Source organism: Anarhichas minor, unplaced genomic scaffold (genome assembly GCF_050575085.1).
Source record: "Anarhichas minor isolate MPS153535 unplaced genomic scaffold, ASM5057508v1 ptg000060l, whole genome shotgun sequence".
Taxonomy (NCBI): Eukaryota; Metazoa; Chordata; class Actinopteri; order Perciformes; family Anarhichadidae; genus Anarhichas; species Anarhichas minor.
This window is the reverse complement of record NW_027466506.1, coordinates 212,685-232,204: the sequence shown is the minus strand read 5'-3', so window position 1 is coordinate 232,204 and position 19,520 is coordinate 212,685. Positions and strand designations below refer to the sequence as shown.

The 19,520-nt window shown below is 43.5% G+C and overlaps 1 protein-coding gene across 1 annotated transcript in view; it reads left to right on the top strand.

The window, feature by feature from the left end:
- Positions 1-19,520, top strand: part of slc24a3 (solute carrier family 24 member 3) — a 172,619-nt gene that overhangs the window by 129,308 nt on the left and 23,791 nt on the right. The window contains exons 3-6 of the mRNA XM_076077520.1: positions 8,960-9,036; positions 18,373-18,447; positions 18,606-18,690; positions 18,860-18,963. Of these exons, the coding sequence (XP_075933635.1) occupies positions 8,960-9,036; positions 18,373-18,447; positions 18,606-18,690; positions 18,860-18,963 (341 nt within the window). The remainder of the gene's footprint in view (positions 1-8,959; positions 9,037-18,372; positions 18,448-18,605; positions 18,691-18,859; positions 18,964-19,520) is intronic.

Below are 19,520 nucleotides of genomic sequence, written 5' to 3'. Positions count from 1 at the left end.
CAGTGATGACGGCCATGTGACAACGCTACTTCTAGACAGCGATGGGCAGTTTTAGAGGGAACAGCCCATCAGAAAAAAACGTTGACACACTTTCTATAAAATATTGAGAAAAATACATAGACCTTTGATCTCATATTTTAAAAAGAAAAGGTGAATAATGCTGAAAACAAGGCGGAAAAGTGATGATTTTGGAGATACGTGGTCTTCATGTGACAGCGGGCTGTAGTGGCTCTCCCTCTGAACACTGCATGTGTGTGTATGTGCGTTTATCTCCATCACAACAGATGCTAACCATGCTTTGTCATAGACGGAGGGAAGCCATCTGTCGGCTGCATAAAGCTGCATCTTCTTTGCTGCTCTTAAGGCACAGAGCCCTCAGATCCTTTAATGATGGAAGGATTGGAAGGATTCTCTCTCTCTGTTTGTCTCTGTCTTTATTGGAGCTGCAGAGCTCTTATGTAATACATGTGGTGTTATGTAAGTGTTGGGGGGGGGGGGGGGGCAGCGGCTTGTGTTGGGATGGGGGGGTGACGAGCCCTCCATCTCCGCTCAGGTCAATCCACATTGATCTCACACTGCTCGGGGATTTGACTGAGTGTGTGTGTGTGTGTTTGTGGCTAAAGCTGTGCCTCACATTTCTATCATTCTCACAAATTACCAAAATTGCAGAGATTCATTACACAATATTTACAGATTTTATAACCCTTTAATACCAAACCATTTGTTTTAGTAAGTAAGTAAATGTGCAGATTGGTAAAGCTACAAGTATCATAAGAAATGAAATGATCACCGTAGACATGCAGATAATTCCCTGTTGACTATTGTGTGTTAGGTTAAAGCAGACTACGTGCATGGCTGCACACCACTTGAGGTAAATGTCTTTTTTTATTATAATTTGAGTGAAGCAACCCGATAATGGATTGAACTCTCCAGGACTGTCAAGCGGATGAAGACAGAAAACCATATTTATTCACCTTAAAAAAACATTCCCATGTGAAATGTGTCAAGTGTCCGTGTTTAGACAGAAAACGCTGAGTCATAGCATAAGCCAGGCTGTGAGGTCAGAGGTCAAACAAAGAATAAAAGAAAAAAAAAATTCAAGGGAATAAAGTGAGCAAAAACCTGCACGCACACACACACACACACACACACGCGTGTCATTCAGAAGTAGAAGAAGAAGAGGCCTGGGTTAGATAGTGTGGTTAACCCGCTTCTAGGTGATGATCGGCAACTTAAAACTAGTCACCGATAGGCTGAGTAGGGGAGACTGACCTGCGGACGCGCTGGCAGTAAATGATTCACGCCGATTCAGTGGCTGAGTTTTGTGAGTTTATTTGTGGACAACAAACAAACGTGGTGCTGGATAACAGTCATAAGTGTTCAAACTCGCTTTCTCCTCGTGCAAAGGTGATCGGCAGTGTCAAACAATGACGGTAGTGTGTGAATAGTGTGAATAGTGTGAATAGCGGTCAACTAAAGATAAGACCCCCCCCCTCCTTCCATTCATCCCACTAACTACTGAACAGCTGATATCCCCACTGCTTTCCCCAACACCACGTGACTCAATTACCGGAAGTGACAAAAAAAGGTGTTCAACACCTGTGAACTCGGTCAAGGAAAGTGATTTGAGAAAGGGTTGAACACCCAGGACTGCTCATGGCTGATGATCTAAAGTGACATCGCGATATTTTAAGAAAGGCTCATGCTGCTCCGTGGCTCTCGAGGTTTAAATAGGAAATATTGTGTGGACACAATATCAAAATGAATAGGGCTGGGTGTCAGTGTCAATACCAGTACCCTTAAAGAGGTTCAGCTTTTGGTATTCTGGAACTTTGAATCCCACCGCAGCTCTACTGGCCCTTCAGCATCGAGTCCCTGAAGTGACTCCACTGTCTCTACCTTCAGATATGACCTGCAGTCCGTCTTCACTCTGCTTGAAGCTTAACACTGACATTTTCCTGTCCCTAGTTTCTATATATTAAAGAGTGGTGACCACTGATGTCAACTGAAGGACAAGATTGGTTGCGGATTTGTCAAAATGGTTGCCGATGGCAACCCCTGCTGTTGAGGTCCTTCAGATGTGTCTTCACCTCAGTCCACCTAGATTCAATTTACATCCACTAGCTTAAAAACAACAGAAATAAGGGATTTATTTGGCCACTAGGGGGCAACAGAAACAAGCAGTGAACACAACATTGACATGACGTCACATTCGAAGATGATATGGCAAAGTTATTTGTGGTTAATTATTCATCCAGCAGTTACAGAGCAACATGACAATTGATTTGGAGTGGTGTTTGTGGAGGTCATGTTTGTGGTCTTTAGCTGCTAACCTCCACCGTGTTCACCAGCTGGTCTCTGCTGAGCACTGAGAGCGCTGACAGTGACCCAAACAGATGAACCAGCGGTTCTGATCACTTCACTGTCTCCAAGGTCCTCAGCTGCTCTTCACTACTATACATTCTGCTCGAACTCATCTCATCTATTTAAGGGTCCTTGACTTTATAAAAAGTGATAACCACTGAGCTAAGCAAAATAATGATACCAAATCATAACAATGAAACTGCATTACTAGAATAGAACTGCTGTTTTCAAAAGATACAGCTAGACATTTATGTTTAGGGGTTTGTTCCTGTTCATTTAACAGTTCACTGGGGGGGGCGCATCATATTCTTCTCTCTCATATAAATACATTAAACTTTATTTCTGTATAATTAAACAATTTAAATTAAAATAGCATTAAAAGAGACTCAAATGTTGAAAACAATCAGTTAGAAATACAATAAAACTACATAGAAATGTATTATTTCAATAAAATAAGCGAGACTACCTGAAACTACTTCAAAGCAAGAATACTAAATGGTGTTTCTTGAGGGAGTGCTTTTGAGTACATTTTCATGCTTCTGAGTAAATCCAAATGTGGTGCTATGCTACAGACTGGACTGCTCTAACAGTCTGTGAGCAGTCTCATCCTCTGCTCATCCGATAGTGTAAAGCTGCTCAGAGAGGCTGCAGAATGCACTTAAACCAACATACCAGATACGCAGATTATACATTCTCAGAAACAGCTTTACTGCAGCAGATAACTGTAAATCATATTGATTTTTATCGTTTTTTCTTTCTCTAAATCCGGAGATTATGCAACGCTTTTGTTTCACTCCCTGTATGACCAGCATTTTCTTTTTCACCGACTATTTAACAAGATTTGTGCCGTATGAGAGGGTGATGTCACCACCACTGGCCTCCATACCAGTTTGTTTAATCCTAAATCAGGATGGATGCTCATATATGACTGATTGTGCTTAACAGGCGGTAGAAGCATTTAGACATTTACATTTGAAGCACTTAGCGGAGACTTTTATCCAGAGCAGCAGAGGGCAACAGCAACGTAAATCCTGTATGACATACATGCACACATGTAAGCAAAACCACAAGAATGAAGTTTGTATCATGTGTTCAACACTTAAACTCACACCACTGAACAGCACATTGGATACAACAGGCGGCAGCTTCCGATTATGTTGAGTGAAGCCAATGAGGAAGTGTGTTAAAGCTGCATTCTCTCTAGTGTCCACCAGGGGGCGACTCCTCTGGTTGTATAGAAGTCTATGAGAAAATGACTCTACTTCTCTCTTGATTTATTACCTCAGTAAACATTGTAAACATGAGTTTATGGTCTCAATCTCTAGTTTCAAGTCTTCTTCAATACAGCATGATGTTCATTTAGTACATTATGGTCCATTTAGAGTCAAACAGACCATAAAGCAGGGGATGCTTTAGGGTGTCTCTAAGTCACTCCTCCTCAGTCCAAATATGGTCACTTTCCTTCACTGGTTTCAAAAAGTCATGATGGCGACAGCCAAAACACAGAACTGGAGGCTTCAACAACTACGTCCACTTCTTATATACAGTTTATGGAATTGACTCGCTTTTGGAGCCAGCTTCAAGGTGTCATTTGAGGCACAAGACGTTGCAGCTTGGTTTGACCATAAGAAACATAGAATAAGAGGTAAAGGTCTATTTTATTCATTTTCTTTTCTGGTTGAACTCTTCTTTTTTTTAGTGACGGATCCACATCATGTCAGATTGTCCTGTTGTCTCTCTTTTTTGTTTCCCTTCCTGCCACTCTCTTCTCTTTCCTCCCCTCCCTCTCTCTCTCTGTGCTGCTGTCACTTCCTATGAGCAGACAGTCCCGTGTTTGTGTTCGGGGCCACGCGGGGCCGGCTGGAGCCGGAGCCGCCTGACTCACGAGCTCTTGGGGCGGTTGGGGAGAGAGAGAATGTCACTGCACATCGGGTTGCCTCGGCGTTACACAAGCGTGCACACAGAGCAAAGCCAGGCAAATCCCAAATACACACACGCAGTCACATTTGGGCTATTTTTTGCCTCGGCCGCTCGTATGCAACAGGAAATGCACATGATGGCTGTGGATGAATGCGTGGGATATTTTGGCGTGTTGTGATTGGCCGCCGCTGTTGGACAGTGATTGATTGGTGGTGTCACTCTGAGTGGGATCTCACTCAGGACCGCTTCACACTGAGCGTGTCGGGATTCAAACTCTTGGCCACTTCCTTTTGGTTCATCTTTTTATTTTGGGTTTATTGTGGACTCAAATGACACCAAGTCATTGCACGTGTTTTGCTTTGATGAGATTCAAATAGCGGTGAAAACATCAGTCGATCTCAACAGATTTGTTCCTAATTGCACATGCAAGTGTTTTTTGTTTTTCTTAAACACCAATTTACCAGCTTTCTCCTATTTAGAATTTTCTCATTACAGGCAGAATTCACGAGTTGTCCCAGACTTGATTCATGGGTTATATATTAAAAATGATCTTTGTTTGTTTTTTCACAAAAGGGAAAACATTAGTTGGACTTAAAGTCCAAGTGAAATGAAAATTAGAATGACATAAGCTTCTGTACCGTGAGAAGTTTCCCAAGAGGGATTTAAATCTAATCCTCCAAATTTGATTGGACCCCTTAAAAAGTGGGTGGGTTTATGTTGCGTTCACATGGAATCAGACAGACAGACAACTCCCTCTGGAGGGAAGAACGCGCATGACAATATGCTGTTATGGTGATGGGATGAGATCTTTCTTCAGAGCGAAGGAGCGACGGGAACTCTGGGTGTAACCTTTGACAGCAATGCCATCTACCACTGCCCTCCCAGGAGTTACCTCATTAGAACATAGCTTCAGTCGCTCCACACACACACACACACATTGATTGATGCACACATCATATTTTCTTTTACAGAGAGACAAGATTTTTAGATTTTGATATCAGAATACAAAGACTGATTTTTTTGTCATTTTTTTGCATACATTTTAAGTTTGAATATGTTACAAAATCAACTTAAATATCTAAAGAAGGCCACTCAGAGAGTCCAGTCCACCGCCAAGGAGTGAAACATAATGCGTGTATCTGCCCTGTGAGTGGGGAGTTCATTCCACCACTGTGGGGCCAGGACAGAAAAAAGCCGTGACTGGGTCGATCGGCCGCAGGGACCTCTGAGCGACGGGGCAACCAATCACCCGGAGGCAGCAGAGCGAAGTGGTTGGGCGGGGGTGTAGGGTTTGACCATGGCCTGGAGATAGGAAGGAGCTGTTCCTTTCACTCCCCTGTAGGCTAGTACCAGAGTCTTAAACTGGATGCGAGCTCTTACAGGGAGCCAGTGTAGAGAACGGAGAAGGGAAGTTGTGTGGGAGAACTTGGGGCGATTAAACAACGGACTAGCTGCAGCTTTCTGGACAAGCTCCAGAGGTGTGATGGCCGACGCCGGGGCTCCGGCAAGTAGAGAGTTGCAGTAGTCCAGGCGGGAGATGACAAGAGCCTGGATGAGCACCTGCGCCGTCTCATCAGTGAGGAAGGGGCGAATCCTCCTGATGTTGTAGAGCAGGAATCTGCAGGAGCGTGTAACCGATGCAATATTTGCTGAGAATGACAGATGGTCATCCAGGGTCACACCCAGATTCCTCGCAGTCCGAGTTGGCATCACCACGGTATCATCAATGGTGATGGACAGGTCTCGGTGCGGGCTTCAGGTGGTGTGTCGCCATCCACTTTGAGATGTCAGCCAAGCACGCAACAATGCGTGCCTCCACTTGAGTGTCACTGGGGGTAAATGACAAGACCAGCTGGGTATCATCGGCATAACAATGGTAAAAGAAGTCATGCGAGTGAATAACAGAACCCAGAGATGTTGTGTAGAGGGAGAAGAGAAGGGGGCCCAGGACTGAACCTTGTGGAACCCCCGTAGTCAGCATGCGTGGTTCCGACACGGCCCCCCTCCATGTCACCTGGTAGGATCGACCTGTCAGCTAGGATGCAAACAGGGAGAGTGCAGAGCCTGAGACGCCCATCCCCTCGAGGGTGGAGAGGAGGATCTGGTGGTTCACCGTGTCAAACGCCACAGACAGGTCCAGGAGAATCAGGACAGAGGAGAGAGAGTTAGCTCTCGCGGCGTGAAGCGACTCTGTCACCGCAAGGAGGGCTGTCTCAGTCCAGTGACTCACTTTGAACCCGGACTGGTGGGGGTCCAAGAGGCTGTTCTGGTGGAGATAGGAAGACAGTTGATTAAAGACAGCGCGTTCAAGTGTTTTGGAATGAAAGGGTAGAAGAGAAACCGGTCTGATGTTCGTGACATCAGAGGGGTCAAGTGATGGTTTCTTCAGAAGGGGGTGACTCTGGCAGTCTTGAAAGCCGTGGGAAAGCATCCTGAAACAAGAGATGTGTTGATGAGCTGGTTGAGGAAAGGAAGGTGTTCTGTCGCAATAGACTGAAGAAGAGGGGAGGGCATCGGGTCAAGGGAGCATGTGGTGGGGCGGTTAGATGTAACAAGGTTGAGGACCTCGTTAGGGGAGAGGGGAGCAAGATAGGGTAAGGTGGGGCATGGTGAACAACTTGGTGTGCAAAAGGCAGTGTTGTGATGAAAAGTTGACTTTATACTGACATAGATTGGCTAAGATATACACCACTGGTGTGGTCCTTTTTATAAAGAAGCAAGAAGAAAGAGAAAAGGAAAAAGAAAAAAGAAAGAGAGGGGAGGGAGAGCTGTGGGGGAAGAGCTGGAGAGGGTAGAGAGGGAGAGGGTGGACAGGGAGAAGGGGGCTGAGAGAAGGAGGATCTGATATTGTTTACCTTCTTGTCAAAGAAGTTGGCGAAATCATCAGGGAGAAGGGAGGAAGTAGGAGGAGGGGGTGGGGGTTGGAGGAGTGAAGAGAAAGTTTCGAAGAGTTTTTTAGGATTGGAAGCAGAGGTTAGGATTTTAGAGCAGAAGAAAGCAGCTTTAGCAGTAGAAAGAGAGGAGGAGAAAGTGGAAAGAAGTGATTGGAAGTTAAGAAGGTCCTCCGGGAGTTTGCATTTTCTCCATTTACGCTCAGCCTCTCTTAGGCTCCGTCTGTCAGTACGCACTGAGTCCGACAGCCATGGGGCAGGTGGAGTTGGCCGTGCAGGCCTGGAGGTGAAGGGATAGAGGTTGTCCAAAGAAGAGGAAAGGGTGGAGAGGAGAAGATCAGTAGCAGTATCAGGGGATAGGAGAGAGAAGGATTCAGGGTCAGGGAGGGCAGAGGTAACAGAAGAGGAAAGATCAGCGGGGGAGAGGGAACGGAGATGACTACGGGTGGAAACCATGTGGGTAGGTGGAGGAAGTAAGGGGGGAGAGGAGAGGGAGTAAGACATGAAATAGTGGTCAGAGAGCTGGAGGGGAGTGACGGAGAGGTTAGCAGTAGAACAGTGTCTAGTGAAGATATGATCCAGCTGGTTGCCGGCCTTGTGGGTAGGAGGAGAAGAGGAGGGGTAAAGGTCAAAGGAGGAGAGGAAGGAAAGAAGAGGTTCTAACTGAGCAGGATGAGTGCCGAGCCATCGTCATGGAAGTGCGAGACTAATGAGTCAAGCTCTTCCAGGAACTCACCAAGAGGGCCTGGTGGGCGATACACAACAGCAATGGTGAGCTTGACCGGATAAGTGACAGTCACAGCATGAAAGAGAACTGTGGAACAGAGACAAGAGAGTATTTCCATTTTGGGGAGAGTAGCAGGCCAGTACCACCACTTCGCCTCGCAGCTCTGGGAGTGTGAGAGAAAGAGTACACATCTGACAGAACTGCGGTGGTGTTTTCTGATGTGATCCAGGTCTCAGTTCGAGCAAGAAAGTTGAGGGAGAGCAAGGAAGCGTAGCCTGAGATGAACTCAGCTTTCGGCACTGCTGACTGGCAATTCCAGAGCCCCCCTGCCACCACTTGCCCGCCATGAGCTGAGAGAGTAGGATAGATGAGGTTAGTGGGGTCACGGCACCTGGGAGTGGCCCAATGTCTACGTGACCACCAGGGAGAAGAACGGACAGAAATAGGATGCAAACACATGGTAGTCAATATAATTATATGTTTTTTGCAGTTAAGCGAGTCTTGTGAATCCAACTTAGAACCCGAGGGAACCTGACGGAAAAAAAGAGAGAATTAGGAAGACAAAAGTGAAAATGGTCGGTGTGATTGTACCATCCCAGAGACAGATGAGTTTGAGGTCTTGAAACTATATCAATCAATATAAATGTATATGTTATTTTTTTAATGGAAAGCAGACAAAAGTTTTGTATATTTTGGGACATTGGCTTCTCATTTATGTTTTTTCTTTCCTGTGGGCTGTTTATTCATAATTGCCAATTAGAGTTCCGACATCACTAACAGACAGAAACAGTTCTTGGAAAACATGAAAACATTTTCTTTCTTGTGTGCATCTTTGAATTTCAACTATTGGCTTCATTTGAATTCACCGTAGTGCCACTACCTTTTGCATTTTTTCATTGTATATTATACAGATTTTATATGTTTGTTTGTTTGGCTAATGAGACATTCCATGAGTCCCTCAGGATATCTTCCTTTCACACCTGCAGTTGATGTATAATTTTTCATATTCTTCTCCTTTCAGTGTTTAAGCATGTGTGTGTTTTTTTTCCCTCTGCAGCAATCCACGAGTTCCCCAGAGATTACTTCACCCCCCAGGAGCGTGCTGATGGAGCAGTGGGCCTCCACGTGCTCTGTGTGAGTGTTTCCTGCAGCCGGGTTAAAGAGCCGCTGCAGCTTTCTTTCATTTGCCTTTTATCGACACGGTTCAAAAAGTGATTAACAATGCTAAACGTTTGATTATGATACTGCAGATATCTTCCGTCAGGGCTTCATCAGTGCTGCCATGTGTCTATCTAATAATGTAGAAGCCAAGAATTATATTCTGTAGAACCCCTGAAGACGACTAAACTAAAACCGTTTCAGCTCAATTTAGTCCAGTTGTAACTACGAAGGCCCTGAAAGGCAAGTGAGAAAAAAAACAATTTGGTGATCGGTTTAGTTTAGTTTGATGTAGATTGTTTTCTCTTCTCCCCTGTGACTTAAGAACTGGTGGAATAAAAAGTTTTGCCAGATTTCTTTCAAAAAAAAGGGATTTTATCCAGGCTATTAAAAAAAACATTCTTCAGAAAAAGGGTTTTTGCAGTTGCTTTCCCCCCTTTTAGTTGGTATCATTTTGTTGCTGTAATACTCATTTCAGCCACAAGAGGCTGAAGTGCACCACTTTCCCAAGTTCTAAATAGGACTAAAATCATTCACATTTCCTTCCAGATTGAGTTTGAGTTTACATAACTCGCTAACACATGATGTACTTTGTATTTGGAGTACACAGGTCAATAAAAACCCACCTGGAAGAAAACAGGAGTGCTTTTAGCTCTAAAACATGAGGTAGTGGTGCTCTTCAGCCTCTTGTTGCCAAAGTGAGTATTACAGCAACACTTACAAAAGGATCTTGACAAAACTTTTTTTTTAACCTGGCATATCTTTTTTCCACCTGTTTCACAGATGAAAAAAACACAATTAAGGAATTTAGAAAGTTAGAAGTTAGAAAGCTCCTGTTCTTAGGAGAGAATATAGTTTAGATCCGACGTAGAAAATGGATCAGCACATTTTCTTTTTCCCTTCCCTCTCTGGGCTTCCTTTCCTAACAGAGAGCTCGACTTCCTGTTCTGTTCTGTGATGTCATCAGCTCCTCCAGCAACAAACTGACACTTTGGGGAAAAACAACAAAAAGTAAAAAGCTACAAACCTCAGCTACATGAAATTCATTTTACCTTCCTAAATCTTTTTAATTTTAATTTATTATACTATATTGATCCCGGATGGGGAAATTTGTTTCTGCATTTGACCCATCCCTGTATATAGGGAGCAGTGGGCTGCCAATGACAGGCGCCCGGGGAGCCGTTAGGGGTTCAGAGTCTTACTCAGGGACACTACGACACGTGACACGTCCCAGTCAAGGATCGAACCGTTGGTTACCAGACAACCCTCTTAACCCAGTGAGCCACGGTCGCCCCCAAAATCTACATTTTTGATTGACATCACACCCTCTTACTGAGCTTGTTGAAAAGGTGTCTAGTCATGGCTGATCTACAGAGGGAACCATGAAGTGCATCTTTGGATGGATGAGAAAAAAACAACACTGAATGGAAAAGCCGTTGACTCTTTCAGCCATAAAGGATTGTTAAACAGGTACTGATTGGCTTGGGATACACTCAAAGAAATTGCTCTCAAATTGAAACCATTGACTGGACTTGTAACCAACGAAACAAACAAAATAAACCATACAACTAAAACGATATTAAACACAAAGAAAACATTTAAAAGGATCTCTTCCCAAAAATAGAAAGTATTCAAGACAAACTTCCACACAAGGCTTTGTGTAGTTTAGACAGTTCCACATGAATAAAGTTTGAAGAAACAAGAGATAGCTCAGTGCAGCCGTGGGGGGCGGAGCCTCGTGGCTCAGCAGAGTCGAGCCTTGGTACACAGCGGGCCTTTACATTGACTGCAGTTTTTTTGCTGCTGGATATACTAACGTCACAGCCAAACTCTTCTTTGCTTCCTGGAGTCACACAGCGATGGGCGGCTCTTGATAACGCAGCACTTCAATTTGCAATTTTGAGGCCTTGAGTTCATCATTTTGTCCGTCGTTGTGACACGTCGAAGTGACACGTCGAAGTGACATGAGAGGGCGGAGCTAAGTACAACCGAATGCTGAATAAGATATTTCTTGGCAATTTAAGAAACAGCAAAGGGGAAGAATTTAAAATGGGTGAACAAGAAAAGAAATGAGTGGGGAGTATGACATGAACTTATGGAGTCATTTAAACGTTTTGTATCAACAGAGCAACCCACAGGAGATCACAAAAATAACACAAATACAAATATGTATTAAACTGGGGAAATTATAAATTAAGACCTGTGTCTAATACTAACTAGCACACACACACACACACACAGCCAGGGTGGTGTAATGCTTATCTGTGATGTGAGGACACACTGACAGACTGTCTAAAGAGTAACATGGTGAAACTGGTCAACATGTGAAACCGGAGGTAAAAAACTTAAAGTGTATGCTATATTTAGAATATTCTCTTTAACTTTACAATGGGGAACTGAAGCAGTTATATTCATCTAGGTCAGGGGTGTCCAAACGTTTTTCAAAGAGGGCCAGATTTGATAATGTGAAAATGCCCAAGGGCCAACAGTCCCTGCTGACATTATTTTAAACAATACAAGTAGCCTTGTAGATAAAACGGGGATGAATTTATATCATTGTATAAAGAGAGTGACATGAGAAGATCAATCTCATGTCTATAATCACTATTTTAAAGTGATTAGTGACTCGTCTAAAACATTTAAAAAAGGAATAACTTCAATAGAATCATTCTATACACTGTAGCTTCTTTACATTCTATTAGAATGTAAAGAAGTTACATTCTGATACAATGTAACTTCTTTACATTATATTAGAATGTAAAGAAGTTACATTGTTGCCTTTTCTTTTCTTTTCTTCCCACAAGAACGTAATTTTGTCAGGTTGATAAAAAAATGTCTCTTTACTTCCTGACATTGTTATTTTACCACAGGGGTGTCCAAACTTTTTTCAAAGAGGGCCAGATTTGATAATGTGAAAATGCCCAAGGGTCAACAGTCCCTGCTGACATTATTTTAAACAATACAAGTAGCCTATACATACATTGTTATTTAATCATTTTATTTTCAATGAAAGCAAATAGCAATGTAACCAAATGTAAGCATTCATGTGTGAACAAATCTCAACAACTATTCTGCCTTTCTTTCACATCTTGAAAGTCAGATAACACAAAGAACAAGCCATCTAAAAGCTAATTACATAGAAACCGATCAATATTCTCACCTCAAGACAATCTTAAATATGACTTAGTGAGGGTAATGAAAAGTTGTCTCACATTTAAGTTCAACACACATGAAACAGGCTAACGAAAAAAATCAAGTTGTCTTTTGGTATCTGATGATAACTCTTCAGTGTTACGAGCCAGGCAAACATTAGCAAACTCTGTCTTCTTCTCGGGGCAATTATGTTTTCTGCTATTTTCATAACACAGTCTTTGATAAACTCACCTCCCGTAAAAGGTTTGTCATGTTTAGCAATTGCCATGGCCACTTGGTAGCTTACTTTGATGATGTTTTCATGTGAAAAGGACCGCTGCTGTGTGGCCAAGTTATCTGGGAGTTGCTTCACTTTTCTAGCACGGTCGCTCTGATAGCTTGTTGTAGCATTTGCATGTTTGGTCTCGTAGTGTCTCTTTACATTATATTCCTTAAACAAGGCAACAGTGTCATGACAAACTAGTCAGACACAGTTGTTTCGGTTTTCGGTGAAAAAAATATTGCGATCTTGCGATTTTTTTTACTTGCCGTAACATGACAGGTCAAGGGTCAGAGCCAATTTCAAACAGCCAGACAGTTACAGAGTGGTTCTGCCACCATGAGGTAAAAAGAGGAATTGCATGTTGAATTTGTATGATTTATTCATTCCGTTTTGACTGTGCTGGTGGGCCATAAATAATGCATTTTAAGACAGAAGGTGCGGGCCATATAAAATCTGACCTCGGGCCGTGATTGGCCCGCGGGCCGGACTTTTGACATGCCTGGTCTAGGTTCTCTCCAAACCACCAGACATGCAGAGCTGCAGGTCTACTGCTGCCTCCATCAGCTGCTTTCTTTTTTGTCAAAAGAGTCTGGTGACTCTGAAGAAAGCACAGATAAGAGCTTCAGTTCCTTGTCTGAAGTCAGACTATAAGCGGGGAACATTATTAGGTGGCTGTTCATCTAAATGAAACAGCAATGTAGCTCAAGGCTACTTCCCAGTGGCGGGCCGTGCATTTTATACCTGGGCCTTCAGTGCTGTCCTACTACAGTTGAACCACCTCCTAATAACCTCATTATGACGCCACAGCTACGGTTATTATTTGTTTCATGTAAAAGCCGCATATTCACATAACACTGCAACATTTGACAAGTGAAATAAAATGTTACATGAAGCTCAACACCTACAAAAACACTAACTGCAGAGTGCAGATACATGAATACGAGCATGACAGGATGTCATTAACGGACAATGCATATAGTCAAAATCAATGTAATTAACACAATAACAAGAACAAACTCACAAGAACCAGTCACATATATTTATATGACAACAAAGCAACAAATCAATGCAGCAACACTGCAGCGCTAAAACAGTATTCCACCACACACTGAAGAGCACGAGCCATTCAAATATTATTCACATCAGAGGGAACAATATTAACCATATCATAAAAATTACACCATAGACAAATGAACACAGTAGTAACGCTACTGCAGATGTAAAAACACAAAAGCACTTCACTTACAAAAGCTGCTGTTCACTTAAAGACAAAGTCCATCTTCCTTTCTTTGATTACAAAGAGTTCAATGACGCGGTTGTACAGAACATCGGTGCGGTTCAGTTCCAGTCAGAGATCCTCCTGTGAACGTGTTCGTTGAGTTGTAGATCCACTCGGGTCCCAGCAAAAGTTTTCAAAAGCACCGTAGCTTGTAAGTGTGCTGTCGTGTTATGGTGTCGTGTTGCTGCCTTGGTTAGCCACCTCAGGTTAACAAATCCAGTATAGCTCCAAACACCAAGACCCTCAGTCGCAAATAAAACGCATTCTTAGCCATAAAATGTGCAACGCTTCTCCGACGCTGTCAGCCAGGAATACCGTTCGTAGTTGCTAGACTGAAAGTGGCGCACAAATCCTTTTCCTGGCTGAGTCAGGGCTGCTAGCTGTGGGGTTGGCCGACCCTTTCTTACGATGTCCAGTTTTTCCTGAAATGTCCTTCTCAAGAAAGGCGTTGCCAGTAAATCCGCCACCAAATCAGTTTCTCCTCCTCCTTCAACCATTGAGTGTTAAAAAACAAAGCTAAGTATAAAAACCTCTTACTAATACAAAGTTCTGCTAGCTAGTTTCACAACATGTCATGCTAGCCCACTGACCAATCAAGCCGCACGTTAATGATGACGTAGTTGTAGGCCAGCTAGCAGGCTCTGCCACGTCAAAGAATACGCCCAACATGTCAAACTAAAGATCTGATTGGTTGAAGACGATGACAATCAACAATATCGTCCCCATTTACTTAAACCAGGGGTCGGCAACCTTTACTATCCAAAGAGACATTTTGCCCTATTTTCCACCAAATAAAATGTGTCTGGAGCCGCAAAAGCTATTTGATATCACAGCTTATAAAGTTTTATATATAGTTGTATTATATATACAAAAACTATAGTTTGTTGTATTTATGAAATTATAGAACAAGAATAAAGACAATTATTTACATTTTATTGCTATTTTCAGTGACAGTATCACCTCAAACTCCAAGTTAAGAACTGTCCCTTTGAAAGATTGTCCACTGTGCAAAAAATACAATAAAAGTAACCGTTATTTATTTCCATGTTATTTTTTGTCAAAGCCTGAGGCCATGTCCACACTACTACGTTCACATTTGAAAAAGCATGTTTAGCTATGTTCACACTGAGCGTCCACACTACGCCGGAGTTTTCAAAGCACCGAAAACGGATAAGTTTGAAACCGCTCCCGAGGACAGATACGTTTGAAAACTCCGGGTTGCTTTGTCGTGTGGACGCTCGTAAACGCATACATTTGGAAACAATCACAAGTTCACTACTTGATTGGTTCTTAGCAGTCATGACGTGTCCTTCCCTGATTCGTCACACTAATATCACGTGACCCTTTCCCGTAAGATCACAAACAGTCTTGATTACCGATCGACTACCAGGTTAATTCAACATGGAGAACTGATTACAGGTGTTGCTGACCTTGTTGTCTTTACTAGCAGCTGTTGTCCAGTTAAAGTCTGCATTATTACGGAGGAAGCAGCTGTTATTGGAGCGATTAGTGAGAGGCGTGTCCAGCGGCGTTATCAGACCTACGGAGCGGCCGTCTGAAGTCACGGTTAGCGGCTTTGAGGAGGACGGACACACAACGGAGGACTTTCCTTTTCTTATTATTGTTTATTCTTATTATTTCTTAACTATGGTGAAGTCCACACATAAACTATAAAGGAACAAAACATGGATTGCTCTCCAGTAGACACAGACTTCAGACACCAGCAGAGCTACGAGTGAGAACAGAAACAATGAAACTGAGGAAACAAGTGAGAGACGTGTGTTGACCACATTTATGGATCATAATCTAGTAAACCTTTATGTGAGTGTTGATTTTAAAGTAAATTTGATGTGAGAGAGAGAGAGATGGAGCAAGACCTGCAGCGCTGTAACTAAGTCTGAACAATAAAACTTTCCACGAAATTTGTCTATCTCAGTTGTTAAGTATCAAACACGACCTTTCATTATTAAAGACTACTTTATTACTCTGTCGTATTTTTTTAACTAAGCAACTTCCTGTTTACACCGGCACCCACCCGCATGCCCAGTGTACGTGAATAGTCACGTCATATTCGTTTTCAGGGGTTTTAGCCTGGACGGAGATCATCTTGAAAACGATGCTGAAACGCCCGTGTGGACAGAGACCGTTATTTTTTGTTAAAACTCCTTTTTAAAACGAAAACGTATTCGTGTGGATGTAGCCTCAGGGAGCCCCAACACAGGGGCTGAAGAGCCGCATGCAGTTCCGGAGCCGCGGTTTGCTGACCCCTGACTTAAACTGCAAAGGGTTTCACTTGTAATTCTGCAGTCCTTGGGCAGATTTTCTTTAATAACAATAATAATAATACATTTTATTTATAGAGCGCTTTTCAGAATACTCAAAGACACTTTTCATTAAAATCATCATCTATAAAAGCAATACACTAAAAACATAAAACACACAATAATGGTCACACATTAAAAGCAGGTCTGAAAAGGTGGGTTTTGATTTGTGATCTGAACATGGAGAGGTCAGTGCAGTCTCGGATGTGTTTGGGGAGAGAGTTCCAGAGGGAGGGGGCAGCTATGGAGAAGGTTCTGTCGCCCCTTGTCCGGTGCTTGGTCCTGAGTGGAAGAGAGAGGAGGCATCAGAGGAGCGGAGTCGACGGGATGGAGTGTGGTGGTGGAGCAGGTCGGTGAAGTAGGAGGGGGCCTGATTGTGGAGGGCTTTGTGAGTGAGGAGAAGGATTTTGTATTGGATCCGTTGTGGGATGGGGAGCCAGTGGAGGTTCTGGAGAACAGGGGTGATGTGGTCACGGGAGCGGGTGTGGGTGAGCAGCCGAGCAGCAGAGTTTTGGATGTACTGGAGTTTATTTAGGATTTTGGATGATGTGCCGTGGAGAATGCTGTTGCAGTAGTCGATTCTGGAGGTAATGAAGGCGTGGGTCAGAGTTTCAGCAGCAGATGAGGAGAGTGATGGGCAGAGACGGGCTATGTTTTTTAAGTGGAAAAAGGCAGTTCTGGTGATTTGTTTGACGTGGTGTTCAAAGGAGAGGTTGCTGTCGAACATGACTCCAAGGTTGCGGATGTGTGTGGAGGGAGACAGAGTGGAGTTGTCGATGGTGAGGCAGAAGTTGTGACTGGTTTTAGTGAGGGATTTGGGGCCGATGATGATCATGTCAGATTTATCACAGTTCAGTTTGAGGAAGTTGGTTTGCATCCATGATTTAATGTCAGTGAGGCAGTTGGTGAGAGTGGAGTGAGTTGCAGTGGTAATGGCCTTTGTGGAGATGTAGAGCTGGACATCATCGGCGTAGCAGTGGAAGTGGAGACCATGTTGACGTATGATGTTACCAAGAGGAAGCAAGTAGAGGATGAACAGAAGAGGACCAAGCACCGAACCCTGGGGGACGCCTTGAGACAGAGGAGCAGCGGAGGAGGTGCAGTTGTTGATACTGATGAACTATTGTCTGTTTGTGAGATATGATTTAATCCAGGAGAGAGCAGTTCCGGTGATGTTGAGGGAGGATTCGAGGTGGGAGAGAAGGATGTTGTGGTTGATGGTGTCAAAAGCTGCAGTGAGGTCGAGGAGGATGAGAATGTTGAGGTGACCAGCGTCTGAGGAGAGGAGGAGGTCGTTGGTGACTTTGAGGAGGGCTGTTTCAGTGTTGTGCTGTGAGCGGAAACCGGATTGAAATGGCTCGAACAGATCGTTGGAGATGAGGTGGACTTTGAGTTGTGCAGCGACAAACGCGTTCAGTATTTTTGACAGAAAGGGAAGATTGGAGATGGGCTGGAAAAATACTCATGGTGTCAGGGTCAAGTCCAGGTTTTTTGAGGATGGGGGTGACAGCAGCCAGTTTAAGTGTGTCGGGGACTGAACCGGAGCTGAGGGAGGAGTTAATGATGACTGTGATGAGTGGTGAGATGGCTGGGAGACAGTCCTTGACCAGATTAGATGGGATGGGATCCAGTATGCAGGTGGAGCTTCTCATTCCTGTTGTGAAGTTAGACAGCACCAATGGGGACACACTTTACCTAGAGACAGCATAGGGGTGAAATCTGATTGGATAAAAGCTCTACTTAAAACAAGCTGAGGAAGACAGTAGCTATGCAATGAGATAATAAGCTAATGGGAAAATATTTAGAATACATGTAGTGTATTTATGAAGAATTATTAAATTATAAAATAGCTATACCTTTGAGATTCTGTCTAGGCCACCACTGCTCCTTCCTCATTCTTCTACAGCCTTACATTGGAATACAGCGGTGGCATTGAGTCTAAACTGGAAAGTTGGGTTTGCTGTTAAGTGTACAGATGGTTGCTTGAAGAGCCGATGCATTTCTTCTATTGTACATTTTTTCCACTTGTTGCTTTAGTAGAGGAAAGTAAAGTAGCTAAATATGCTACCGTACGGTCTCCGAGGCCACCTCTTCTTTGAATACGGCTCCTTCTGGGAGGCCAACTGCAAAGAGAAAAGTGCTCATAATGTATGGGAGCATTATAGTATTGACTTGGTTTGTATCAGGGCTAAGTTTTTCCACAACAGGTGAAGGATGAGTCTGTGATTCCACTGCAAACAGAGAAAAAAGGAGCTTGTGTATTGTGCCTCACCAGTGTGTGTGTTTGGCATCTGCAGGCGGTCTACATGTTCTATGCCCTGGCCTTGGTGTGCGACGACTATTTCGTCCCCTGTCTGGAGAAGATTTGTGAGGTAAGAAATGGCCTCAGTTATTACTGCATTTCCACTGTATTTTGCCGTGAAGAATTTTGTTTCTTTCTTTCTTTACCAATCTTTCTTTTACTTTCTTTCCTTTATTTGCTTCCTTCTTTCTTTCTTTCTTTCTTTCTTTCTCATACTCTCTCAACCAGCGTCTTCAACTGAGTGAGGATGTCGCAGGAGCAACCTTCATGGCAGCGGGCAGTTCAGCTCCTGAACTGTTCACCTCTGTCATTGGTGAGAACACACACCCACACCCACACCCACACACACACACACCCACACACACCCACATACACACACACACACACCCACCCACCCACACAGTTATTATTCAGTAACCATTTACAGGGCTTATAAAAATACAATCACAACACAGACTGTGTTTTTGTTCTCTGCTGTTCAGGAGTTTTCATCACAAAAGGTGACGTCGGGGTCGGCACCATCGTGGGCTCGGCTGTCTTCAACATCCTCTGCATCATCGGAGTGTGTGGGATATTCGCCGTACAGGTACGGTCGCAAAACACAATCACACACACACACACACACACACACACACACACACACACACCTATCAACGAAGTCTCTATGTCTCTTTCTCTCTTTCCATTTTCCCTCCAACATTCACACAACTCAAGCCTCCGGCACTATTTGTACTTGTAAAAAATTGTTCTTTTATTTACTGCAGTTTAATTTTCAGTTCACAATAAACCTTGGGTGCAAACTACACACTGTCTCTCTTCTCATAACTGTATTATTTTGGAGCAAAAGTGTGTGTGTGTGTGTGCGTGTGTGCGTGTGTGTGTGTCTGTCCCGGTCATTGCTGTAATCCTGGGGGGAAAAGAGAAACATAGTTGAAAGATTTTTTTTTCCCATTTAGATTACATGTTATGTAAGACCAAAACACACACACACACACACACACGCACACACACACACACATACACACACACACACACACACACACACACACACACACACACACACACACACACACACACAGGGTTTGGGTTATCTTGTTAGTAGTGCAGCTGTGAGTACCTTGTGGGATGTGTTACTCAACAGGA